General features: G+C 49.2%; 11 protein-coding genes across 11 annotated transcripts; 6 read left to right on the top strand and 5 right to left on the bottom strand.

The window, feature by feature from the left end:
- Positions 1-1,943: 1,943 nt before the first annotated feature.
- LTR84_003977 (uncharacterized protein) lies at positions 1,944-3,217 on the top strand (the record flags this gene model as incomplete). Its single annotated transcript, XM_064847557.1, has 2 exons — positions 1,944-1,948; positions 2,023-3,217. The coding sequence occupies 2 exons, from the start codon at positions 1,944-1,946 to the stop codon at positions 3,215-3,217; spliced, it is 1,200 nt and encodes a 399-aa protein (XP_064704669.1).
- Positions 3,218-4,254: 1,037 nt separating this feature from the next.
- LTR84_003978 (uncharacterized protein) lies at positions 4,255-5,097 on the top strand (the record flags this gene model as incomplete). The annotated part of the gene is made up of 1 exon (XM_064847558.1): positions 4,255-5,097. One exon carries the CDS (start codon positions 4,255-4,257, stop codon positions 5,095-5,097), a length of 843 nt encoding a protein of 280 aa, XP_064704670.1.
- A 179-nt stretch (positions 5,098-5,276) lies between these two features.
- Positions 5,277-6,062, bottom strand: LTR84_003979 (uncharacterized protein; the record flags this gene model as incomplete). The annotated part of the gene is made up of 1 exon (XM_064847559.1): positions 5,277-6,062. One exon carries the CDS (start codon positions 6,060-6,062, stop codon positions 5,277-5,279), a length of 786 nt encoding a protein of 261 aa, XP_064704671.1.
- Positions 6,063-6,825: 763 nt separating this feature from the next.
- Positions 6,826-8,472, top strand: LTR84_003980 (uncharacterized protein; the record flags this gene model as incomplete). The annotated part of the gene is made up of 1 exon (XM_064847560.1): positions 6,826-8,472. The coding sequence occupies one exon, from the start codon at positions 6,826-6,828 to the stop codon at positions 8,470-8,472; it is 1,647 nt and encodes a 548-aa protein (XP_064704672.1).
- Positions 8,473-8,879: 407 nt separating this feature from the next.
- On the top strand, positions 8,880-11,053 carry LTR84_003981 (uncharacterized protein; the record flags this gene model as incomplete). Its single annotated transcript, XM_064847561.1, has 4 exons — positions 8,880-9,137; positions 9,309-9,553; positions 9,660-10,119; positions 10,211-11,053. 4 exons carry the CDS (start codon positions 8,880-8,882, stop codon positions 11,051-11,053), a joined length of 1,806 nt encoding a protein of 601 aa, XP_064704673.1.
- A 95-nt stretch (positions 11,054-11,148) lies between these two features.
- Positions 11,149-12,801, bottom strand: LTR84_003982 (uncharacterized protein; the record flags this gene model as incomplete). The annotated part of the gene is made up of 1 exon (XM_064847562.1): positions 11,149-12,801. The coding sequence occupies one exon, from the start codon at positions 12,799-12,801 to the stop codon at positions 11,149-11,151; it is 1,653 nt and encodes a 550-aa protein (XP_064704674.1).
- A 299-nt stretch (positions 12,802-13,100) lies between these two features.
- LTR84_003983 (uncharacterized protein) lies at positions 13,101-13,991 on the bottom strand (the record flags this gene model as incomplete). The annotated part of the gene is made up of 1 exon (XM_064847563.1): positions 13,101-13,991. The coding sequence occupies one exon, from the start codon at positions 13,989-13,991 to the stop codon at positions 13,101-13,103; it is 891 nt and encodes a 296-aa protein (XP_064704675.1).
- Positions 13,992-14,638: 647 nt separating this feature from the next.
- Positions 14,639-15,442, top strand: LTR84_003984 (uncharacterized protein; the record flags this gene model as incomplete). The annotated part of the gene is made up of 1 exon (XM_064847564.1): positions 14,639-15,442. One exon carries the CDS (start codon positions 14,639-14,641, stop codon positions 15,440-15,442), a length of 804 nt encoding a protein of 267 aa, XP_064704676.1.
- A 788-nt stretch (positions 15,443-16,230) lies between these two features.
- LTR84_003985 (uncharacterized protein) lies at positions 16,231-17,916 on the bottom strand (the record flags this gene model as incomplete). The annotated part of the gene is made up of 6 exons (XM_064847565.1): positions 16,231-16,287; positions 16,344-16,430; positions 16,486-16,650; positions 16,708-16,971; positions 17,028-17,818; positions 17,874-17,916. 6 exons carry the CDS (start codon positions 17,914-17,916, stop codon positions 16,231-16,233), a joined length of 1,407 nt encoding a protein of 468 aa, XP_064704677.1.
- Positions 17,917-18,420: 504 nt separating this feature from the next.
- LTR84_003986 (uncharacterized protein) lies at positions 18,421-20,311 on the bottom strand (the record flags this gene model as incomplete). Its single annotated transcript, XM_064847566.1, has 4 exons — positions 18,421-19,216; positions 19,290-19,554; positions 19,610-19,738; positions 19,828-20,311. 4 exons carry the CDS (start codon positions 20,309-20,311, stop codon positions 18,421-18,423), a joined length of 1,674 nt encoding a protein of 557 aa, XP_064704678.1.
- A 4,331-nt stretch (positions 20,312-24,642) lies between these two features.
- On the top strand, positions 24,643-26,157 carry LTR84_003987 (uncharacterized protein; the record flags this gene model as incomplete). The annotated part of the gene is made up of 3 exons (XM_064847567.1): positions 24,643-25,122; positions 25,170-25,310; positions 25,363-26,157. 3 exons carry the CDS (start codon positions 24,643-24,645, stop codon positions 26,155-26,157), a joined length of 1,416 nt encoding a protein of 471 aa, XP_064704679.1.
- Between the last annotated feature and the right edge of the window lie 29 nt (positions 26,158-26,186).

Genomic DNA, 26,186 nt, shown 5'->3' on the forward strand with positions numbered 1-26,186 from the left:
GCAGCTGGAGATGCCCAAGCAGCTTCCTGGAGGACCTTTGTTCTGGGGCTTACATCTTCTCAAGACTGATCTAACAGTGCTCCCCGCCCACTTTCTGCCCCTCTCTTGACGATTAAATACCCCGCATTTGATCTGATCTGCCTCAACAGGGATGCCTGAATAATGAATACCAGGTAATTAAGTAATTGGTTACCCTGGCACCCATCAACTGGGTGCCTACGTCGCAGGTGAACGAAAGACCTACTTGCCAAATATGGTTGGTTCCCAGCGAGTGAGCGAAGTCTGCTTTGACCTAAGACTTAGCTAAGCCTCACTGAGCACCTCTTGAAGAGCACATTGAGCAGCACATTGAGCTACAAGGGGGTCCCAATCTGGTTCTCCAGCGATCGACCACTCGGGCTACACTTTCCTCATAGCTAGAGAATCCCCAGTGTTAAAGTTATTTGTTTTTGACTCGGTGCTCCCCTACCCTTGTGCTATCATCTCCCTTTTTCAAAACCAGATGCTTTCCAGAATTTAGCGGAGCTGATCGCTTGTTCGCGCTGATGTGCGCTTGACTTGGGTGTTTTTGGTGAGCAGAGAGGTCCTGCATTCGATGGCAATTTGCATGGTAGTTTGGGAGGCCTACAAGATTGGTAAGAAGTACGTGCAATACTGAAAGCACTGGTGTATATCGAAGGAGCTGGACCAATAGCGAAGGCCTGGTGGCATTGACTTTCACGGGCCGTGGCGCCCCAAAGTCTTCCAAAAAGATCAACAACCACATGTCGCTCGAAGTCCGAAGCTAGAAGCTGTGAGATGTTTGAAATCAAGGGGGCGAGCCACCTCGATTCCGAAATGTTTAGTGACTGGAAGGACAAGCGTAGTCTCTTATTGGATATAGGTGGTCAGGGAGAGCAAGATGAATTGGATTGAGGTTCTTTGCGAGATCTGATTATGGAATGACCTTAGGTAATGCGGTAGCAAACCAATTACAACTCCGCCATTGATGTCCCTCCGTCATCGTCGCGTCGTAATTTATTGTCAGGGTTCCGGTGGGAAGGTTTCCTTCGCGTCTCTGATTTCTTCGGCTTGTATCATAGCTCCCATACCACGGCGTTTACAATAGTGGGAAGGGCAAGCAAAACAATGACTGATAGAAGGCCCAAAACAATGTCGAAACTTGTAGTTAGTTTGGAACGACGAGGGGCGAACAATGGGTCTGATCTTTTCGACTTCATAATTTCTCGTTGTAGTCTTGAAATCTCAGTCTCGCGGAACGACGACGTGTAGCCTGATGACCCTTGAAGAGCTCGGAGACGATGTTTGATTGTGTGTCTCTGAGAAAGCACAGGCCGAAAAGATAACAGTGGTACTTGTTTGGCAGCCAGTTGAATCAGCAAGCAGCGTCCACTTGCCAGATTTCTGCGGGACATTTCGCCGGGTTTGGAAACACAAATCAGTCTTTTAGGCATAAGGCATTTATCAGGTTCGCAACTCACATCATCGCAGACACAGCCCACGAGGCAATGAATACGATAAATTGAAGTATGAAGGACTATATAAGAAGAGATGCTCTTCAGGCGACGACACGGACATAACACAACATTGACATTGCACGTGAGTAGAACCGAGACAGAACTACTACCCCTGACCCCTGAACCAAAATGCTGCGCCAATCCATCCGGATACGTGTTAGCATGCTCCTAACAAAAAACAACCACCAAGGTACGAGTATCGTCCAAGGCGACTAGTGTTTTTAGTAACCAGGCTCTTCTGAGCTGAATTCGAGCCTTGTTTACGAGTAGAGCCTCCTGGAATCGAAGCCGCTAGCATGAACCACAAAGGCCTCTCTGATATAGCATGATTTGCAGGCAGCAAAGCTTTCACATGTTTATGCGATCTGACCCCCGAAGTTTAGTTCCCCAAGCTTGAGGGCAACCACGGGGCGACCTTCCAGAATTATGCCGTGGCTTCTGAACCAGCCATCCAGACTGATCAACTATCAGATCTCACTCGTCTCACTCTGAAGCCACGGTATAGCACTTCGACTTTACCGAAAGGAGTTAGGGTTATCAAGTTTGCGGTACCATGGAAAGAATGGCCTTCGAGTATCAAAAACGAGCTCTACACAATAGGTTGGATTTGCGCACTTCCCGTTGAGATGACAGCAGCTATGGCTATGCTTGATCGGATTCACGGGAATGGGCAACCACAAATCCGCAACAGTAGTGACAGTAACAATTACATACTAGGCAGCATCGGCGACCACAACGTGGTTATTGCATGCCTTCCCGCCGGTGATTACGGCACAACACCCGCCGCAACCGTGGCGAGCCAGATGCAATCCAGCTTCAGCTCAATCAGAGTTGGTTTACTGGTAGGAGTCGGTGGTGGCGTTCCAAGCCAACAGAATGATGTCAGGCTGGGCGATGTGGTCGTGAGCACACCAGGCCATACCGGCGGTGCCGTGGTGCAGTACGACCTAGGGAAAAGGCTTTCACATGGACACTTCTCTCGGAGAGGCTCTTTGAACAAGCCTCCGGGGGTTGTTCTCACGGCAATTACTAGATTGAGGGCTGAACATTTGACGAGAAGGAGTAAAATAGCTGCCCGGATAGATGCCTTTTTGGAAAAATATCCTGAGTCGAGATCCATATTCTCGCACCCTGGCCCAGCTCAAGATCACCTGTACGATGCAGTCTATAACCATCCTCCGAGGGCTGAAACTTGCGATAACTGTGAAAAGAGCAGAGTCTTGAAGAGAGAGCATCGACAAACTCTAGACCCGGTCATGCACTATGGCCCTATCGCATCAGGAAACTCCGTGATCAAGGACGCCACTACAAGAGACCACCTGGGAAAGGAACTGGGGGTTCTCTGTTTCGAGATGGAAGCCGCAGGGCTGATGGATAATTTCCCTTGCCTGGTCGTCCGGGGCATCTGCGATTACTCTGACTCCCATAAAAACAAGATCTGGCAAGGCTATGCTGCCCTTACAGCTGCCGCTTATATCAGAGAGTTGCTGGAATTTTTGCCTGCTAAGACTATGGAGCAGCTGCCACCTGTACGGATACGCACTCCTTTGATAGGCTCTGTGTTCTACTTCATTCTCGGTCATACCTGGGGGTCCAGGCAATCCGTTGTCTTGCCTGACGGGAAGGAATATTTCTTGCCAAGTGACTCTGGTGGTGGTGAGGATGGCGATGATGGTGGCGATGATGGTGATGGTGACTGAATTGTGGAACATAACCACTTTTCTATTTAGTATTGAGATGACTAGCTTGTCTGCTCGGCATGACGTGACGGGTTCAACTCTACGATACTCTGACCGTGAATGGCTTTATGGGTAGTGCTTGTCCATGGTTCCAGCCTGTGCGGTCCGGCAAAGCAGAAATCCCCCAGTCTTCTACCAGTCACTTGGTCGAGGTGGGCAAAGTCGTACCACCGGGGGAACCTACCTGAGCAGTCGAAGCAGTTTCGGAAAGAGAATTGGAATAGGGTTCCTTCAGCCTCTCAAAATGAGCGCATCGTCTAAAATTGACCACAGTTGGTGTTTTCTATCAACAGGAATGTCAAGGCTCAGGGAGCCTCCGGGAGCACTCTGGGAGCACAAGAGTAAAAACCTCGTGGAGCAGAAGCTGAGCCGAGAGTGAACAGAGCGGCGAGGGCCATAACTACCTCTCATGATTCATAAAGGGTTTTAGATGGCAGTGTTCTCTTATTGTGACACTTCCTTTGTATGTACCGAAGCACCTGGGTACCTAGTTACTCTCGTAGGCACTGGGTTGCTATTTTGTAACTAGTTAGTGACCGAGGGTAGTCCCTAAACTACCAAAGTTGGTAAGCTATTCGGGGCACCCCTGTAGGTCGAGGGGGCGATCTCCTCCCTCACTGCAGGTCATCTCTAGTATCCGTACACCTGCAAATCTTACGGGAGATGTCCTCGCTCATCAATCTTTCAGGTTGTCCAATGGAGAAACCTTCCTCTGACCACTGACCTGAGGTTCGGTGCCGTGTGTAGAGCAGCGCCCCGCACTTGTGCCTAATCTTCTGCCTTTCGCCCTAGCAGGGTGCGAGCTCATAGTAGTATTTGTGGTTGCGCAAGTGAACAAACAAGTGGTACGGAACAGCGCACGGCAAGTTGGAGAGTACCACAACACAGGTGTGTAAGTTACGACTGGCACGACGTATCCCACTTCCTGAATTGGCTCCAACGCCAGCGGTTGAGAACTCTTTATTGAAGACAGGCTCCCTTGAGCCTCTACTCACCTCATGCCCGACGATATGAATCTCCAAGCAGTCCTGCGGGATCTCATCTATGCCAACCATATCCTTCACCATCATGGCGTGGTCGACGCTTACGGCCATGTCTCAGTCCGTCATCCGGACGACCCATCCGTTTATCTCATGTGTGGCTATATGCCTCCAGCTCTGGTTGCAAGCCCCAACGATCTAATCTACTACAACGTTGCCGACTCCTCGACGGTTGATCCAGACTCCCCGAAAGGCTACTCGGAGCGCTTCATCCATGGTGAACTGTTCAGACGCTTTCCCTCGGTCAACTGTGTCATTCATTCGCATGCCGAGGAAGTGCTGCCCTATGTAGTCACCGGCGTGAAAATGAAATCGGTCTATCACATGTCGGGCTTCCTCGGCAGCGATGGCGTGCCAGTTTTCGATATCGACCCACTCTACCAGGAAGGTGACCAGCGGGATATGCTGGTGAATAATGCCCGGCTGGGAGAAGGATTGGCTGCCAAATTTGCTCGAGAACCTAATGCCACTGAACCAGATGAGACTGTGGTGTTGATGAGAAGACATGGTTTCTCATGCGTGGGACGAGATATCGTAACGGCGGTGTATCGTGCTATCTATACACGAATCAACGCCGAGGCACAGACCAAGGCAATGGCTATTGCGAAGAACAATCCGGACCCGCATGGTCAATTTGTGTTCGGAGAGGGTTTTGACGCCATCACCAAGGAGCAGGAGAAGGGCACGAAGATCATGTGCGAAAAGTTTCAGGACAAGCCTTGGAGACTTTGGGTCAGGGAGGTTGAGAGGAACCCATTGTATGAGAATACCTTGGGCCCGAATCACCAGGCCTCGAGATGAAAGGAGTGGTCAAGGCGAGGAAAGACTTCACAAGCAGACTGAATATAGTAATACGATATTTCGCTCAATGCATTAACTCCCAGCCAAACCTGCCCGTCTCAATTTTCACTGTAATTAGTCGCCAGCTAAAGCACAGCGAGACGCATCTCGCTAAATGGCAAACATATCACCGTCCCATCCTAGACCTCCACTCCAGCAATATTCGCAATTCCAGCCTTGATGATCAACTCCACAACATCAACCTCCTTCTGAGTCCTGGGAGCATAAACCATCGTCCATCCCTTATCGATGAAGACGAGTGGAAATCTCTCACCGTAGCCCTTTTCGACAACAGTCCTCGCATCCCGCTGCGTAAGCCAGACGTGCAAAGACCCTTCTCGCGGATGGGCGTGTGCGATTTCAGTACCGAGCATGCCACCACCCTTGGCCTTGTCGTTGAGCGTAGCCAGCGACTCCTTTGCGTAAATAGCATCCGTCGACCCGCCTTCCGTCTTGCTGGGTCGCAGTTCTAGAAGATCGGGATACTTGGCCGCGAGACTGGGAATCAGCTTCAAGGTCCGCTCTTCGACGCCAGCATCGACGGTTCCCTTGGCATACGGGACCTGACGCTGCGGCATCGTGCGCGACATCAGTTTCGGCCTGTCGCCCTCTCTGGGCTCGATTTCGCCGGCGTCGAGATATGCCGGCCCGCTGGTCGATAGCGGTGTCGGGTCGGTCAGATTATCCTTGCCGAACAGCAGCAGGCGGTTGAATCGGATTTTGGTCATTCGCCAGTAGCCCGCCCATGTTGGCGGTGTGCCTCCCGTGCCGAAGGACTTCCAGGCGTTGAAGTCGGTGATGACCCAGAGAAGAGACAGGCTGAGCGCGACGGTGGTGGTTGTCGCTGCTGCTGCTCGTGGGCGCGTCGCGAACTGCTCGACCAGATTCTGATATTGAGTATTGAAGGCGTGTGTGAATTGAGACATTGCTTTGAATTCTACTATTTGATTGAATTACAAAGCGAAGTGCTTTCTTATGATAAAATAGTTAAGAGTAGAAAAAGAGGTGGGAAGGTGGTGAGATTGAATTGGGTATTTGATGGGCTGAGGCTGAATGATGCGGTTGGTGAAACGCATCCAACAGTGTCTGAGTTCTTTAACGAAGAGAATTGGTGCTAGCCTCTCTTAAGGCAGGGTTCAGGATGCCTATTTCACTCCTTGTATGGGTTCCCTGTACCCCGAACCCCAGGGGCGAATGCACCTGAAATCAGCGAGGCTTGGTCAACCTCTTGGGCTTGTCCTGACTTTCAACATGGGGATGATATGTGACTGATAGTCTGAGATGACCTAAGCAAGTGTTTCTTCACAGTGATCTCTTCTAAAACATTCACGATAGATACCCTAGAAGTGACAACTTGCATGGTAAAGAGATGTGGCTTTGCTTCAAGTGTTAGACACATGGTGCTAATCGCGACGCCCAGGCATCGGTTATAGCTATAATGATGGGCGCCACGGGCGCCACAGCTTAACTAACGAGCCGCAAAAATTGGGCTCTACTTCTAGCGAGTTCCGGGCACATGTTCCGCCTCCGATTTTTCTCCGTCATTTCTCCGCATGAAACTACGTCAAGATAAAATCCACGATCCTTCCGCCCTGTTTCTCTGAGATTTGATGTTCCTGGACCCGATCTGTATCTATTCAATCGTTGTCCCCGGCTATCACGTCAATAGCACCTGGTCGAACATTCATGATGGCCTCGTCCGCTCCCAAAGCTCTGGCGCGGGTTTTGCGCCAGGCCAAGAAGCCTTCAATTCCTCGCTCGAGACATGTTCAATGTTTTCGACCTCTACGTGAAGCCGCCCGCCCATTCTCCACGACACAGTCACGGCGGGAAGATACTAGCGAACCTGGTCACCATGTCAAGTACACCACTGACATGTATCCTACATTAAAAAGGGACTCTCGATACTCAGAAATCACTCCAGAGCACGTTGAGTTCTTCAAATCCAGCATCGGAGCGGAAGCTGTGATTGATGGGGTTACACAGGATTCTGCAGATGATATAGAGGGCTTCAACAGTGATTGGATGCGGAAATACAGAGGACATACAAAACTGGTGTTGAAGCCAAAGACGAAGGAGGAAGTCAGTCAAATCCTGAAATACTGCAATGATAATAAATTGGCGGTTGTTCCACAAGGAGGAAATTCCGGCCTTGTGGGTGGAAGTGTCCCTGTGTTTGATGAAATCGTGGTATCTCTCTCACGAATGAACCAGATACGCAGCTTCGATGAAATCAGCGGAGTTTTGGTGGTTGACGGTGGTGTCATTCTCGAGGTGGCGGACAACTTTTTGGCTGAACACAATCACCTCTTCCCTCTCGACCTTGGTGCAAAGGGATCATGTCAAATAGGTGGTAACGTGGCCACTAATGCCGGCGGTCTACGTTTGTTGCGATATGGATCTCTTCATGGTAATGTGCTAGGTCTCGAGGCTGTTCTGCCTGATGGTACTATTGTCGACGATCTAGGCAAATTACGGAAGAATAACACCGGGTACGACTTGAAGCAGCTATTCATTGGCGGTGAAGGCACGATAGGCATTATTACGGGGGTTTCTGTTCAATGCCCGCAGAGGTCCAAAGCGGTCAATGTTGCATACTTTGGTCTTCCATCATTCGACCACGTCCAAAAGGCGTTTAGAGATGCGAAGATTCAACTGGGCGAAATCCTATCGGCTTTCGAACTAATGGATGGTCAAAGTCAGGGGTTTGTACATCGAGTGACCGGAAACAAGAATCCGCTGGAAGATGAGCACCCTTTCTACGTGTTGATCGAAACAAGTGGCTCTAATGCTGATCACGACCACGAGAAACTCGAACAATTTCTGGAGCACGTCATGGGAGAAGAAATCGTCTCTGATGGCGTCTTAGCTCAAGACGAAACCCAAGTAAAATCACTGTGGAGATGGCGCGAGGGCATCACTGAAGCCATCGGACATTTTGGTGGCACATACAAATACGACGTGTCTATACCTATTCAAGACCTGTATAGACTTGTCGAAGAGACCAGAGAACGTTTGACTTCAAAAGGCTTGGTAGGCGATGATGATTCGTACCCGGCGCTTGGAGTTGTTGGATATGGCCACATGGGTGACTCGAATCTGCACTTGAATGTGCCAGTACGCAGATACACCAAAGAGGTCGAAGAAGCGATAGAGCCTTGGGTCTATGAATGGATTCAGAAGCGCAGTGGGAGTATCAGTGCTGAACATGGCCTGGGTATTGCCAAGAAGAAGTATATTGGGTACAGTCGGAGCGAGAACATGATCAAGCTGATGAAGCAGATCAAGAACTTATACGACCCACAGGGAATCATGAATCCCTACAAATACATATAGATAAAAGACAACACATTTATCCACCCTTTGTCGTGCCAGGCGGACTGATACTTCGACCAGCATATTGCAAGCCGCCTCTTTGTGCGGGGAACAACGCAACAATCTCCATATCATCTTGTCCGAGGCAAACCTTGACCCAACTCCTTCTCCAACTCGGAGAGAGGAGAGCTTGCGCCCCTGCACATGAAGATATACCAAACCATCGACATCATCACTCGCCAGGATTTCGCTGAATCAAAATGGATCTTGCAAGACATATAATCTCCAAGAACCCCATCTCAATGATCCCCCTAGCTATATGGGCACTACTGATACTAATCACATGCACTTAACAAGCTTCATCTCATCTACCAAGATAGGAAGTTACACGACTAATATAAAACCATCCATTCTGGAATTATCGAGCCATGTTCTCATCGTCGCGCCTTGAGGAGATCAGCATTCCAATCGCAACCCATTCCGCATATCACAAGAGAAAACTGCGCGTCGCAACTATTGGCGCTGGGTTCTCGGGCCTGATCCTTGCGCACAAGATTCAACACGAACAGCCCGAGTTGCAGGAATTCATTGAACATGTGATATTCGAGACCAATGATGATATCGGTGGGACCTGGAAAGTGAACACTTATCCTGGCGTCCAGTGTGATGTCCCGGCTCATCTTTATGTAAGCAAGGACCTGAACAAGCAGATATTGGAGATTCGTTCTTTTGCTTGGGATAGTCCTTAGACGCGGAGTTTTCTTTGTGGATCTGCTCGTGCAGTGTGCTTCTCTACTACTTGGTCGCGGTTATATATCAGTGCTCGAGCTGCTGACAGAACAATTTGATGTTCATAGGCATTTCCCTTCGATCCGAACCCAAGCTGGTCCAAGTTCTATGCCGACGGAGACGAAATCCTGGAGTACATGCAGCGAATCGCGGACAAGTGGAACTTGAAGCGTGATATCCAATTCAACTCGCGAGTCGTCGGGCTGGAGTGGCTCGAGACTGATGGTAAGTGGAGAATGCGGGTACGGCAGAACGATGCGGAGGAACGAGAAGAACTCTTTGATGTCTTAGTCTCCGCTCAAGGATTCCTGAGGTCAGTCTACTTACCATCGCTTTTTCGCGTTGTGAGATGCCACTGCCGTATGTCGTGGTTAATTCAGGGGCTAAGCAAAGTGTGTAACTAATGCTGGAAACCACAGTCAATGGAAGTGGCCCTCGATTCCAGGCCTCAACTCTTTCAATGGCCACAAAGTTCATTCCGCTTCTTGGGACCACGACTACGATTATAGCCACAAGCGAATCGGCGTGATAGGCAATGGATCTTCGGGCATCCAGATCCTGCCGCAAATGGCCAAGCTAAAGGGTACAACGGTAGTCTCCTTCCAGCGAGGAGCGACCTGGATTACTCAGTCACTAGGAGAAGTGCTCGCTGGTAATTCAGGAAACCCCGATTCTGAAAACCAAGACATGAATGGCGCGCAGTCACCCAATGGTAATGTTGGGGTCGATATGGCTGAGGTTAGTGAGAGTGACGAAGAGATCGGGAGTAATTTCAATCCGAGGTATACAAAAGCCGATAAAAGAAAGTTCGGGGAGAAAGAGAAGCATCGCCAGTATCGAAAAATGTTACAGCAGGGTATGAACAAGGGATTCAGAATTGTGAGTGGTTTCAACTCCTGATCCCATTTGTCAGCCATGGGGACGTTATACATGCGGCGGTCAAATGACTAACGCTGTGTCGTTTCAACAGTTCAAGAAGGGTTCACAGCAGAACGCCAATTCGACTAAAGTGACAATTGCACGTATGCGAGCTGCACTCAATGAGAACGACGAACTCTGCGCAAAGCTCATACCAGACTGGACGCTCGGATGCCGGCGCCTCACGCCCGGTGAAGGATACCTCGAATCCTTCCTACTACCAACAGTCACACTCGAAACATCGCCAATAATCGAAATCACAGAGACAGGCATCTCGACCGCATCACAAAACCACGAGCTCGACGTGATCGTCTGCGCCACGGGCTTCGACGTCTCCCACGTCCCACACTACCCGGTGATAGGGCGGAACGGCACGACCTTAGCGGAGAAATGGGGCGTCGAGCCCGAAAGCTACCTGAGCGTCGCGTGCCCCGAGTTCCCCAACTACTTCATCTTCACGGGCCCGAACGCGACCGTCGGGCACGGCACGCTCATCACCTCGATGACCTGGACGGCGGATTACATCCTGCGGTGGGTCCGCAAGATCGCCGCTGAGGACATCCACTCTGTGGCGCCGCGGCAGGACGTCACAGATGAGTTTGTGCGCTACGGTGATGAGATCCATAAGGGCCTGACGTGGACGGGTGGATGCAAGTCGTGGTATAAAAACCATCGTGTTGACGGGCGCGTTACTGCCACCTGGGCCGGGTCTGCGTTGTTGTATCGAGAGGTTATCACGGCGGAGTTGCGGGCAGAGGATTTCGAGATTCGGTATCGAAGTCGGAATCGTTGGAAGGGGATTCTGGGGAATGGGTTTACGGCATTGGAGGAGCGCGCTGAGCGGGCTGATGCTGAGGGGAAGGGTGAGGTGGTGGATCTGGCGTTCTATCTTTGAAGCCATGAGGAGGTTGATAAGGCATTATGAGTGTTCCTCAATTCTGGAGGAAAGACTCTGAACGTTGATGTAGCCTCATGTGAGACTCAATTATGCTACCAACTCCGATCCTTGCCTTTGCCTTTCTCCTTCCCCTTCCGCTTCTCCAGTTTAATATCCTTTTCCCTCTCTCCGGGATCAATCACTACAAGCTCCTCTTCGTTCTTCTTTCTCCAAGTCAGGTCCTTCCCTAATCTATCCTTGGCGAATGATAACGAATGACTCATCCACGGTTTATCATCATCCGCTTCGTCATCCGCATTAGGGTCTGCTTCATCCCATCGCGAGCAGGACTGGCAATTAGCGATGAAATGCAAATCGCAAAGGGCCGCTTCATCGTCATCTTCTGGCGGCGCGGCTTCAGACTTAGCCTCCTGCTTTGAGTCTAATTTCTTTCCATTGGTTTTGGTGGTCTCGTTGGCGTTCGTAGCCTCGAGTCGTGCTTTAAAGGCATTGAGCATCTTCAACGCACTGGCGTCCTCTTTTGAGTTGCTCTCGCCAGGCCGCGGCCGCTTCCGCCCTCTCGTGCTTGTTGCCGGTATGAGAGACTCTAATGCAGACTTTTTCTGTTTTGATTCGTTGGTTGGAGCCACATTCCGGCGCATCGATGCTTTTAGCGCATCGATTTCTGCTTGCAACGTTGAGGCTTTAGATTTAGTAGGTACTCCATCCGGTGTTGGTGAGCGAGAGGGAGATTCGGGGTCACGTAAGGGTAATTGTGTCGTTGGATCGTGGAATGATGGCTTCCTCCGTTGAGCTGGCGACTCAGATTTGACGGTTGGCTCAGGGCTTGTTTTCCGTTTCTTTGGAATCGTCGTTGTTGGCGAGGGTGACTTTGGCCTCCTCTTCTCCCCAGAGGTTTCTCCCTTCTTAGAAATACCATTTGGGTGTGGTACTGATTTAGAATCGTGACTGTCGCCCCCTTCGATCAAAGCGGGATTGAATTTGGCCTTCCTCGGCCGGACTGCGACGTCTGCACTGTCGTCTTCACCATCATCGCCACCAAAGCTGAGTAGTGTTTTTACACCCTTCTTCTTCGTAACCTTCTTTTTTGTTGGTGCTTCGGAAACACGCTGAGCAATCTTGTCCCTCTTTCGCATCTTTTGCCATGCTTCTCCTTTCGGTATCTCGATTATCTCCGCCCTTAAGATCTTTTCGGGATATAAAGGTCGTTCCGTATCTTCAACCAGTTCGCCTTCGGCAATTTTGACAACGTTGTATATCCCATCTCCCTCGACACGGCCGAACATGGTACACTTTCCATCTAACTGCGCTCTACAGTCTCCCAGTGTGATGAAGAACTGTGTACCATAGCCACCTCCAGGACCGGTACCTTTCGCCATGCCTACCAACCCCCGACGGTTGAACTTCAGTCGACTGTGTATCTCATCCCCGAACTTGATCTTCTCATCCTTCTCGCGGCCGAGCACTCTTGCCCAGTCCTCATCGTACCGCTCAAACTCTCGATCCTCGTAGATGTTCTGTCCGCCTTCGCCTGTTCCTGTTGGATCGCCAGTCTGGATCACAAAGCCCGGGGATACACGATGGAAGGCGTTGTTCGTATAATCCTCGTCCAATACATGCTGCAGGAAGTTCCGGCATGTCAACGGTGTCTGGTTGGCAAACAGGGAAATTGTTAGAGGTCCCGCGCTCGTATGGAGCAAGACCGACGCCGTCGCCGGAGGTTCTGTCGTGTAAGAAGAAGCCATGGTAAGGGTCGTCTTGTTATTCCGTCATTATGGAGACCGCGAGTTAGTGTTCGGCGAAGGCCAGGTATTCAGATCGAAGCATTTGCTTGCTCGTTGGACATTGGTAAACCTTCATGACTTTCTTAACACTACAAAATTTAGGTGCAGTTTGGGGAGCGCCCACGTGATAGCAGCCCACGTTACGGTAGACCATTTGGGAGAAGGCGTACTTTCTTTTGACGCGTCTGGACGCGTCGAGGCTCCCAAAGATACTAAGCCATTAAGTACTTGAAAGGGGACATATATTCTCGCACAAGTATCTATTCAGTGGTGATCGAATCATTGGCGATCGTACTCGAACCTCCACCCTCTATCTCACTCAGCACCCTCGTGCCAACAACGGTACTACCAGTGTTGAGATAGACCTCGGCCACCACCTGAAGGCCAGCGAATGGCGAATAGGTATATTCCTGACCTCTGACGTTCTCACCATTATATATCAATGTCCGCTCATGGCCTGTGAAACTCATGTCGTGTGAGTATGAGCCGACTACCACCTCTGAGAACACCGATCCATCATTGTGAAGAGACTGGTCGATTATGTCACCAGATTGTGTCAGAATGCGATTTGTATGAACATTGCCACTGTAGTCATTGATCGAGTACAGGATTCCCTCCTCCAAGTCGAAACCACGAGCATTGAGGTCACTGGCAGCCGACTGGCTTCCTCCACCGAGCGTGCTGTTCACTATGTCTCCTAGTCCTTGGCCGAGAGTGACCAGTATAGGATTGAGATCAATTGAATTGAGAGTATTGTTGATCATGAGAACGAGGTTTTCTAGCCTTGCTTCCAACTCGACTCTGGCAGAGACATTTTGAATCGTCAACTGAACTCGGTTGATGCTCAGGTCGACCCCAGCGTTGAATTGCAGCAGTGACAGTACCTGTGCATCGATGTTGATTTTCGCAGTAATGTTTTTCACTGTTATATCGATCTCTCCTACGGAGACGCTGGCGTTGAGGTACACATCCGGGGGGTTCAAAGGATCGTTGGGTGAGGTGTCGGTGTTGGCGGTCTCATATGACGCCGAGTCCCCATCGCCCGTCACCGCAAGTGTATAGCCGGTGTAACCGTCGCCATCGGATATCGTTTGGGCAATGATGGAGGGAATTGTTGCGAGCAAGAGCGAAATGCAACGAAAAGCGACCATCTTGAGCTCCAACGTCAACTTTACTGCTCTTGTGTAGGATGCAGTCGCGCACGACCTGAAGTGGGAGGAAATTAAACAACGAAGTTCTTAATCCATGAGTTTGTATTGTCTGGATTGCGAGCGGCTCTAAAATCCAGCGAAAGTTGACAGTGCCCTGCTTGATCTCAAATTCTCATCTGGTGGATAAAAAAGTAGGGAATTAACCATGGATAAATGGGTTCGTCCGGCATTTGAGATGCATTTTCTCGAATGCATGGTTTCATGACATGGGAAAGTGCTGGTTTTCGTGGAACTAGTGAAGATTCCTTGTCCTTGAACAATCTCGTGTAGAGCACTAGTTAAGCCCCAGGCCGTTTTCCAACACCTGAAACCCGGGGTCGAGCACCAAAACAGGTTTGTGAACAGGGGTTATCAAGGATCTGTGCAGATCATCGCCTCTCGCTTGAAAATCACCTTACCAACCCATGAACCATGATCGACCGCTGAACCTGGACTGGACAATCTCAGCGGGTGATTCTTGCATGCAGCAATTTGCAATTCCCATGCCGTGGGAAAAGGAATAGATACGAGTACTTGCACATCCCCAACTACAACCGTGTCTGACTCCCTCCATCTGTATCATTTGCACAGCACAACACTCGTTTTCAATGGCGTCCAGGCTGCTTCTGGGAGTTTTCCTCGTCCTGACATATGCACAGACGATCTTGTCACAGACAACAAGCGCACCATTAACTACCTCGGCCACCGCATCTGCGACTGGCCCTTCCAGCTCTGGCTCGACGCCGCCTGACGTATGGCTGAATGTACCGAATCTTTCAGTCGGTCGCATCGAGCTTGACGTAGATGATCTACGTGCAGATATCAATCTGAATGCTCAAGTTGCTTCCCTAGTCACTCTGAATGCAGGTGTGGCGGTGTCAATTCAGCAGGTTAACCTCACAATCTCGGACGTTGAAGCTGAGCTAGAGTTGATCGTCCGTCTGGGACATCTGGTGGACATCGTCAACCGGGTTTTCGAATCGCTGGACTTGAACCCACTCCTCATCTCAGCCATTAACAACGTCACTTCACTACTCGAACCAATTGTCGGTGTGATTGATGGACTCCTAGGTTCCATCACGCAGGGCGGCACGACGCTGAACTTCCTAGTCGATAATCTCGGGAATATAGTTCAGGAAGTTGGGGGAGCAAGTTCGATTGTCGGAAATTACTTGACGAATATGACGGAGACTGGTGCCACGAAGAACCTGGGCTCTGGACTCGTGCAGAAGACATTCTCATATACACCATTGAATGCACTGGTTGACATTGTCTTCAATACCGCGGGCCAAGTTGTCCAAGCAGCTGTTCAGAAGGCAGGCAGCGGCGGTGGTGGCTCAACATCAACAACATCAACAACATCAACCGCGGCTACATCTACTACTGCAAGTGCTGCATCTACTGGAAATTAGATCCACTGAGGGTTTTCCAACGAGCTAGCAGCGTTCAAGAATGTCACTGCCGACCAAGAATTCGGTACCAGGGGTGCAAACACCAGCATTAAGCTTTGGAAGAGACCTCCATACCGCCAAATGTTCGATACTATGAGAACACGCCGGCTGCTGTATTATCACTCAGGGGACGTTCAAGTCTGGAGGCCTCTATGTCAAGTTACACTTACTGGAGATGATGAACCAAGAGACATGAGAAAGAATCAGGCATCTCCTGACAATTCATCAGATCTCGATAGCATTGACCACCTGCAGCTTGCTCTAGACATATTTACACAGATGATGTGGAGGATGACGCACGTATTTCGTGAATAGAACCTACAATAGCTATTCCGAAATTGCTCAACCCCCTTAGTACGAGATATGGCTTCCTTTCGGTTCAGATTCAGTGACACGCCTATTCACAGATCTTTGATCTTGCTACAATGTCCCGCAGTAGGTGAAGGGGGCAGGCGGAGAGATAGAATAGGATAGCGTTGAAAAGTTCTTGATCCAGATTGATTGCTATCCCAGATTGATTGCTATCCCTAAATCGAAGCCAAATGCGCAATGAAAGCCCTTCGCATTTGCGTCACAACACTGGGAAAACCCGATGACTCGGGGGAAAAACCAGTATCAAGGGGTGAAGAAAGGAACACCGAGGTTGAGCTCATCAAATCTCAACGCTTCTTTCCAGAAATGCAGCCAAATAAGCATAAGCGGACACCATGCCCTACTCCTACTGTCCGCGCGATCTCAACACTATTTGTTCAATAATCCTCCCCACGACTGAAAATTTCCTTGTGTGTTTCGTGGAGGAGCAGAGTCTGAAGTTTTGATCAGTCCCACAATACCAACTGTATCTTTTAGACGAAATGCTTACATGCTCGAACTGGGCCGTGTATGAACCTGGAATATCCGCTAGTGGTTGATACGAATCCACGATGTCATTCGAGATGAGACTATTCATCTGCATTCTACTCAGCATTGATTTTCTGCGCAAATACCGGGGAACGAGAACTTACCCCGGCCAGATATCTCTCCACGCCAAGTCGCTCAAGATAGCGTCGACAGAACACAATCGTGCCGAAATTATCTTTGATCGTCCTGAGCAGGCGCCGGCCAGATGCCAAAGGTATTGAGACCGCCGAAGGGGCATCGTAATTCAGACCGTAGCCATAGACACCATCCTAAGTTATATGTCAGCAATCGCAGTCGTTGTTGCTCTATCATGAAGGAAAGCTGACTTCGTCTCGTAAGATACCACGACCTGTCGTACCAAAAGTCTCAATAGCAAAGACTTCGCCTTCTTCCATCTTGGTTTGATCAGAGTTCTTCACGAATGGAATGGACTTGCCGCCATGGATACGATAATGCTTGATATCGTGTGCGGTGATGTTCCGAACGGGTTTGACGGGGAATGTTTTGCCACGAATCTCAACTTCGTAGCTCTCCATCGCCTCTTGGATGGCAGCGCTCACATCGCATATCCGTACGTCAATTCCTGCAGTCTATAAGTGTTCTTTAGCAACTGTAAGTTAGGATTGCTATATCGAGGGGTGGTCACCTTGATTCCAGTGTTCGTAGCATCCTTGACGGCTGCTAGAAGGTTATCGTAGGTTGGGTCGAAAGACATGGTGAATGCACTATCGACAATCCAGCCATTGATATGTACACCATAATCGACTTTCATGACATCTTGCTGCTGCAAGATAACATCTTTCTGGCCCGGATTCGGCGTGTAGTGTGCAGTCTGATGATTGAGGCAAAGGCCTGTAGGGAATCCCATGCCTGCCTTGAGGCTGTCTCCGGTCTCCAATCCCAGGTGACCGAGTAGCGCCCTAACGCTATCCTCGATGCCTTCAGCAATACTCAGTAGAGTCTGGCCAGGTTTGACGGTCTCTTGTACCCATTTTCGAGTTTGACGATGAACCTCTGCAGCCTGGCGATAATTCTGCAGAAATTCTTCGTCTTTCGTATACTGTCGAGCTTCGTAGAGTGCTTCTGCCGCGGCGGTTTTCACTTTGGTGTACGCTTGAACTTCTCCTTCAGGATAGTCACCAGATGGATATAAGTTATCCAGCAACACTCTTGGTGGGGATGATTGCTTCAACGGCACTGTCGCCGACCTCTTCTTCTTCTTGGACTTTTTTCGCTTCTTCTGCGCACCTTCGGCGTCCGCCGACAAGGTCGCATTCGCCAGTCTTAGGCTTGCTTCCTGTCCATTGAAATCGTTTTCGCCATCGCCGTCCTCGTCGTCTCCGCCGGCTCCAAGGCAACCATCTCCATCTTGAGACATATGTGTGCCTCTTGGCTTGCCACCATCTTGGACACCTCCATTCGCCTCAGATGGGCCGTCTGAAACAGCGGTCTATCAGTGGCACTAGTCTTGAGGTCTAGACAGGTCACGTACCGTGATTTCTATGATCTTCATATCCTGGAGTTCTGGAACCCATTTCGTCATTAGTGTTCTTGATGAGCTTGACACAAACATAACAGGAAGGGGGACTGTAAAGTCCAACGATGACTGGCGATCTTGAAGATGCCCCGCGCGCCCAGCGTGGGATTAACCCTATGCGGAATAAAGTCGCCTTATCTGGCTGGGACGCCTGAAAGCCCCGCGGTTAATCATGATATTCAGGCGTCCATCTCTGGGTGCTTAAATATCGGCTACTGAAATGCTTACCCAAGCATTTAACTAACTGCGCTGCAAACCGGCGGGCGCAACCTATGTCCCATTTCCTGGTTCTCTGGAGGGAAATATCGGACAGCACAACTCCTCAAGTAGGATTTGATAGTGGGTTAATATAAACAAAATTGTTGGAGCTTGGTGCTGTGAGTCAAGATCATGCATGCTCATCGCATGAGTGATCTCCTCACAAACAATGCTTTTCCAAGATTAAACAGCACGGGACTGTCTAGGTCGTGTCCGAACTCCTCTCATGAGTAAGTATAGCCCTCTAGACCCTGGTCAAATTCTGCCTCAGTCCTGGTACTTGCGCCTCAATAGCTATGCCATTACCATCAATCACGAAATGGACGACATCCCCTGGAAGGCCGGCATAACGAAAGGCATTGAAGTTGAACCAGCCATCACAAGATGTTTCAAAAATCCCCGGTACATCTCTGTCTGGAATTCCTTGAAATCCCACCTGCCAGCGCTCGTCTTCTCCTACAGGATAGATTCTCATATCCACATCGACCATCCCGATGGAACCACCAAACAAGGCCAGCCAGGCTTCGCTCACAGAGGTTCCCTCGCTAGTCCATTCCGCGATCTTCAAGCCTGGACCATCATCCAATGCCAGGACGAGCGAGGAGTTGCCGCCATCGACTCCGGGATTATATGAACCAACATACGTCTCACTAGCCTGCACACGTGCTAGGTCGTCGAACACAGGGATGACATGCTGCACCGCCATATCAAGCAGTGTCCGTGACAGAGGATCATCCCCAGGACCGGCATAATTGACTGTTATGCCGAGCTGATATTCCGGAATGATACCTACGTACGCCCCATAATTGGGAAAACCCCCAAGCATGGTATAGATTTCTAATGGTCTTGTGCCAGATGCTCGTTTGAGGTTGTTGGGTCTCAGAATACCCCATGGCATGCCAGTCGCACCTGTCGGAGATGCCGTGAAGGCTGCGGGTTTCAACCAAGCCGAAGTTTGAGCCCGAGTGAGGAGTTCATGGTTCATGATGCCCCGAAGAAAGCGAGAGAGATCATTAGGAGTGGTGAACAAGCCACCAGTCCTAGGTTCCGCGTCAGTAACCATTCAATGGTCTTGAAAATGAAGACGCTCTTGAAGGGAACTTTGGTCCTTACGCTTTCCAGTTGTTGAAGTCTTGGGTTGCCCACACGTCCCCTTCATCAGGAATGATGATTTTGCTGGGGTCTTCTGGGATTTGAAGCCCCGAGACTGCGCTCATCCCAAGTGGTTGGACAATACTTTCCGCTATTACATCTTGGAGTGAATTGCCGGTGGCTGCCTCCACGGCGTACCCCAGGAGTACAAAGGCGTAATTTGAATACGTCGGTGTGTTCCCTGGCAGCCAGACCAAATCTTCCCTTGTGATGCCAGAAATGAATTCTACTATGGTCAGGCAATGTTGAAACAGGTAAGAAATCCATAGTCAAAAACTTACCGGCACGAGAGCATTTCGCAGTGCCTATGCTGTCGCACGTTGGATAATCTTGAGGGAGGGTCACATTGGGAAAGCCGAGTGATGACAAAACCTCCGGTGGTGCTCTTGGAGCTATCTCAGAATTGTATCCTGGTAAGCATATATCAGTATTTTGGCCCTGAAGGTGTCCGTAGTGACAGGTAAGAGGCTTTGATGTAGGCACTTTAATCGTCACTCACCATCTCTTATAACACCCGAGAGGTGACTAGCGAGCATTCTCAGCGTTATATCCTCGAACTTTTTGAGGCCGGCAAGCTCAGGAACGTGTTGCCAGACAAAATCGTCGATGTCGAGCCCATCTTGGAGGAGGAGTGATAGTGTGGTGAAGAGCTTCGTTACGGAGGCGATGCGATATATGGTATCCCCGTCAACGACAGAGACGCCCGCCTCGCTCTTCTTTGGAGCCGTGTGATGATATTGAAAAATGTCATCTTCCAGGGTTGTGATGGTCAAGGAGAAGGAATTGATAGTAGCGTTGAAAGGAGCGTCCGGATCGTTGACGAGCTTTGTCAAGGCATCGGTGAGTGGTCCGACATCGAAGCCGTTAGCATCAAGCAGTACAGGAGGTGGCAGTACGGGACCGGTTGGAGGGCAAAACAAGCCGAGAGAAGTGACAAAGGGTAGTATCGCAAGAGCGAGCGTAGTGCAAGTGAGCTGCTTCATTGTGCTCTCTGTAGTTCTTCAAGATGTGACTTGGAAGCCAGCCCAGATTCCGATCTCCTAGTGGTCTTTTGGTAGATTTAATCCCTTGAGACACCCTGTCGCTTTTGTAGAGCGATCCATGATGATAGCTTAAGAGCTCCCATGCCTTCGCTCAGATCGCATTGTCTTCCTAGCCTAGCTAAGCTGATAACCTGATTTCAGCGATGAAATGAATGCCTGCTGCTCAGCCACGAGTTCAACATAACTACGGACGTAATGAGCCCATTATCACAACGCTTGCGATGTAGGCATACTACGAGTAACCTTGATGATGTGTAGTAATACGTAATGCAGGACCCGAATAATATACTCCTTCCGAGATGCAAAATGATACAAGTGTTCTACGCCATGGTTCTAAGGATAGGCGTAACTTCGTCAATACTTCACCGAGACCTTAGTTAGACACTGGCACTAGCAACTACACATTTCATTGGCTTGTAGCATGTACGTTACCTAAGCCTTGTCCTGCATGTTCGCAAAACTTCGCCAAATAAGGCCAACTTTCCGGTTAGGGCCAAGTGCAACGCTGTTAGGGCCGAGGCTCTGCAAGAAAGGGGCCATGAATAGAGGGTTCCAGAGCATTTCCGTCGTACCTGGCCCGTGCACATCCTTCAAGGCAGAATTTACTGTACTTTTGAATAAACTGTGTGGACAAGTAAGGAAGGAGGAAGTGAGTGTCTAACGAGAGACTAATTTGGTCGACATCATGCTCGCCTCTTCAGGCTTTCCACCCCTTGTACAAAACAAGTACTAACCTGGCAATGGGACCAATTTCCTCGGGCACCAAACTCTCCCAAACGCTTTCTTCACATCACTCGGCGAGCTTTTCGACCCTTGGAGCACCATGACAGGCCTTGAAGTTTGTAAGCATTGGTGCATGTCGAAGCATCGCCTTTACCTCCGCCGACTGAAGACCTTCCAAGTGGTCGCGCTTTGCCGTCTTACACTTCATATGAGTGGTATGCCAGATGGCATGGTCAATGCACTACCTCGCATTGGACTATGTCTCATTGAGATTTAGATCTCCTGTTTCAATTATCTGGGCCCAATCACGGTTTAAAAGATCAAATAGGTTGCAAATCAAATCACTCGGTTGATAAATTTGTGACAAGGCAATCTCGACAACCCGATCTCACTTGCCTACTGCCGCACCTTCTTTCTATTGTAGCAGAGGCTTATCACTGATGTCTACTATTCCACTGCAGCATCAAACTTGTGGGTCAGTTACGAGAGTACGACTCCATAGAGTGACAGTACCCGGTGCAGCATGATCCCAGAATATGAGGTATGGATATTCTGCTCAATTCTGAGCAGGATTTGGCAGTAGACAATCCCTTGATCTGAGCTAGGGGTTCATGGCTTAAGGCTATGAATATCAGGATACAGTATTCATGTCAGGCGAGTTGAAGAGCATTGAAAACACATAGACAAGCTACTAGTATGGGAATTGTACCACTTTAATTGCGGATATGCTTTCGTTAAGGTCAGTCGTCATCAATTCTGACCCAACAACCCCTTTTCAGAGAGCCTTCTGTTTCTCAGACATCTTAAATGACTTCTTGATTGGCAGAACTGAGTTTGAAATTGGTCTTCAAATACCAAAAATACTCCTCAGTATTCGTCATGACTTGTGCTATATCAACTGTGCCGGCCTTCTAATTTCCACGCAGCTCCTAGCCACTGCCACTGTAATAGTTTCACGGTCTCCCAAAAATGAAACAATAGCCATCACATCCCTCTCTCCCACTCCTTCTCGATCATTCAAGCGAGTTGTCACGCTACTAAACGAAGCGTGCTCTACACAAGTGATGCTGGTAGTGGAGATCTGTCGTTTTTAAGCCTTAGTGGTTGTCGCATATACCTTCTCTCTAGACTCCTTTCACTGGTCTTACCACTTGCTGGGATTTGTTCTTGATACATATGGACGAGTCATAGATCATCACATACATAGTATGAGAAATGGCTGCAGCTCGGTTGACATAATCTGCTACCCTTTGCTGTCCGAGATCTTGAGATGGTCAAATAGGCCGCTATTGGTCTATAGAGTAAGACAGTCTGGTCAGTGAGCACTCACAGTCGATTTTCACTTTTGTCCACCGGCCGTCATCACATCTGTCCCACCCTCCTAGCGCAACTAGGGCTTGACGATTACCATAATTAGTTCTTCGGGCAGTAGTCTTTCAAGGCAAGTGCAATGTTCAAGACTCCAAACGAGATGGAATACCGCTATTTGACTGGTAGATGATAAGTGATACACCAGATGCAGGCACTATCAATTAAAAAGGGCAGGAATGGGTTAAACATTTGGACTTCACCCATCACAACCTAGCGTAGATAATAGAAAGCGAGCATAGCAGCCTTGTGGCCACATCGCCTGTCCTGCACGTTGTTGACCTTGAGTTGTAGACACTTCAGTGCTGTAGAACCGATTGGAGGTGTCCTCAAGCATCGAAATTCGGGACGAATTCTAATTACCACTCGATCAACCAGACTTCCATGGCCTGAGACAAGTAAGTGAAGTAAAGCCCCGCAAAGGCTCAATAATGTATGCTTACTGTCCGATGAGACATTTCAGGGCTGATGATATGGCTCAGTTGAGTGATTTGCCATCATCGTCATGAACAAAAGAACCTGGATCTGCACACCAAGTTGAGAATTTGGGGTCAACTATCGTCGCAGGAGTGCTCATGAGACACATGGTGCCCACTGAATACTCTGCAGATATTTCCCTGTAGCATATCCAACTCAATCGAAGAGAAAACGGCAAGCCTGAAGCTCAGCCCCATGTGAACCACCGTCTACAGCAGATCAATAGACTTGCCTTGCATCCGAAATGCCAGGTTACATATCGTTTAGTCACGATAGTGCTTGTATGCTAGGTATGGAATAGCCGACATCCGGTGTATGACTGAGTCACTCGTTGAATCAAAGGGCAGCCCAAGCTTATCGAACGCAGGGCATCTGCAAATCACAAAACGGTGGATACTTGATTGAGGCTTATCGAACTTGGTGATCCCTGCTCAGAGCTTCGGGTACCAAGTAGCTGCAGCCTTACTTCGTATCTCTGCAACACAACGTCTCTGTCCTCTCCTCCATATGACTAATCGGTTGTGAGATAACTTCTCCAGTCTCCATTCAAGCTCGCATGTTGATAGGGCTGGGAACTTACCTCACTAGGGGTGATGCAGGGTTGACAACCCTGGAGTAAGGCCCAAGAGTAGTATTGGCCAACTATGTATGTAGCACGAAGTAATCTGAGAAGTCCGAGGACTTTTCATACTACCATAACTAGTTAGCAAAGCGTTCAATGGCTATCACTTGCCGTCTACTTGGCTGATGGCTACAAACGGCCGTAATTGACCTGCGGTTAGAAGCCGTACCACACAAGTCTGGTCTAAGAGGGTGCCTGCGAGATGCCAAGAATAAGCGGGCGGTGCTTCCTCGTAATAATCAAATAAAGGCCGTATCCGTGGTTTTAGGTTGAGGAAGATCTTTCGATTAGTGTTCCCTTTCATTTCAACTCATGTGCCCACAGACGTTTTTCTCAACCATGGTCACGATATTGCGACGTAGCATTGAGCTACAATGACAAGTTGACTGTCTGCCTAGCTAACTAGGTAATCGCCGGATTGTAAGGCAGACTGCACTGTTGGCGGACCAGGACTGGACCAGTTCCGGGCATGAAAAACTGGGACCATCGGGCAGTAGCACGCCTAAGCCTACGCCCCAAAGTCATGACGAAAGGTCGCACTGCGCTTAAATACTTGGCGCATTTAACTAGGGGTTCAGCCCTATTCCAATAAACAACCTCAATGCATGTTTCACGACATAACCCTCCCCACAAGTAACGGATAATAGGCGGCCGAAGGGGGCCCGGACGAGATACTTATACTTCATCTTGGTACAATGGAGATCAATCCAGAATAGCATCTAAACATCGGAAGACACGGGCTCTCGATAGAATATACAACTTGCAAGCATTCACCACCCCGAGCTACCAAATCAACTCCAATTCATCATGGTCGGAGGTCCGAGATCAAAAGGGTGTCTAACATGCAGACGTAGAAAGATTAGGGTAGGCCAATATTTGTCTTGCTCATAGCCGAAGATATATGCTGAATGCACCTGGTTGTAGTGCGATTTACAGCAACCAACATGCCTGCAATGCGCCAGATCGAAGCGAAGATGTGGAGGGTATGATCGATATCCAGTCTTTGTAAGAAAAACCGCACAAAATCTATCTTGTTTGAATATAATGCCAACAGACCTAGGTTGTATATACAAAGAACGGTATGGAAAAGCGTGAAGCTCTCAGAGACCCGGAAGCAGTTCCTTTCCAGGACACTTGGAGCCTGGAGATCCGCCCGACCTCTGCAGAAACGACTCCTAGTTCGACGCCGGAAGCAATGCATGAGGATACGACGATGAATGTATTCCACAGCGTTTCCACAGAGAAAGCGCGCTATATTGGCTGGGCCTATGAAAGCTATATCAATTCAGAGGCCGCAAAGAATCGTTATGTCCATATGCCAGTTGCCAAATGGCTGCGCAGCACTCTTGCGCTCGCGAAAGCGGACCCGGCGTTAGATGCTGCCATGCTAGCCATTACGTGCAAGATGTATTCTGCTTTCTACACGGACCAATCACTCTTTCTCAGAAGCAAATATCTATATACAAGCTCTCTAGGTTTACTTCAACGAAATTTGTCATCGGAAAAGGCAGCGCTCACAGACGAAACATTTGCGGCAACCTGTCTCATAGCATTGTACGAGGTGAGAACCCTGAGGTCAAGTGCCGTTACTCTTACTGATAGATCTAGCTCACAAGCTTGGACAAGAATGGCGCTGATGCATGGCAGAGCCATGTGGCTGGTATCTCAGCGGTGTTGAAAGCAAGAGGTGCCAGAATGCATCGTACCTCGCTTCCACGGGATACACTTGAACATTGTCGATACAATCTGGTAACTATTACCAGTCACTGATAGCTCGAAGGTTACTAACATAAACTGTCAGATGCTGCAGTGTTTGTCCAATCGTAATGCTGCTGGCTTTGCTGAGAAAGAGTGGCTTGAAGATCCATGGATAGGCACCAGCAAAAGTCTCGAACAACAGATCATGGACTGTGGCTTCATGCTAGCTCGAGTGCTCCAAACACTTGACGAAGACACCTTTTGGTGGGCGGACATCACAAGTATTCGAGAATTGATTAAAGCTTGCGAGAATGGTACAACCAAGATTAAAACCATCAAGAAAGAACACCTCATGGGTCCGAAACTTGATCCTGATTCAAGGCTCCCACCAACGGCATCAAATACACGCTCAACCAGTGATAACAATCAACAAGAGGCTAACAGGCTTGTGCTAAGATTAACAGCATCTGCTATTGAACTCGGGCTTTGCGAGGCCAGTAGTTGCATCATGCAGAAAGTGCTCGAATCAAGCTATTATGCCATCCATCACAGCGGAGGCAATTCTTGGAAACTCATTGACTCGCAATCTTGTGACGAGACCGAAGTTGCAGTCCCAGAGGATGGCATTAAGCTTGCGAAGGAGATCGTAAACGAAGCCGGTGTCGTTTTTGATCAAGAGGAGCTGCCTCCTGAGTCAGTTCGCATGGTTTATCCTCTGAAGGTAGCTGTTCGAATGCTAAGGCACGCATCATACTGTCCCCAGTATGAGCAGTGCAGCACATATTTGAACTATCTCCAAGGCAGGAAAGGTAGCAACTTCACAAAAACGCGCCCAAAAGAATATTTTGTCTACGGCAGCAGTCGGCAGAAGAATGTCCTAGCGACAAAAGCATTATGAATCTAACATTTGTCACACGTTTCATATCC

The sequence above is a fragment of the Exophiala bonariae genome (genome assembly GCF_035927105.1).
Source record: "Exophiala bonariae strain CCFEE 5792 chromosome Unknown scaffold_18, whole genome shotgun sequence".
In the NCBI taxonomy this organism is placed as follows: Eukaryota; Fungi; Ascomycota; class Eurotiomycetes; order Chaetothyriales; family Herpotrichiellaceae; genus Exophiala; species Exophiala bonariae.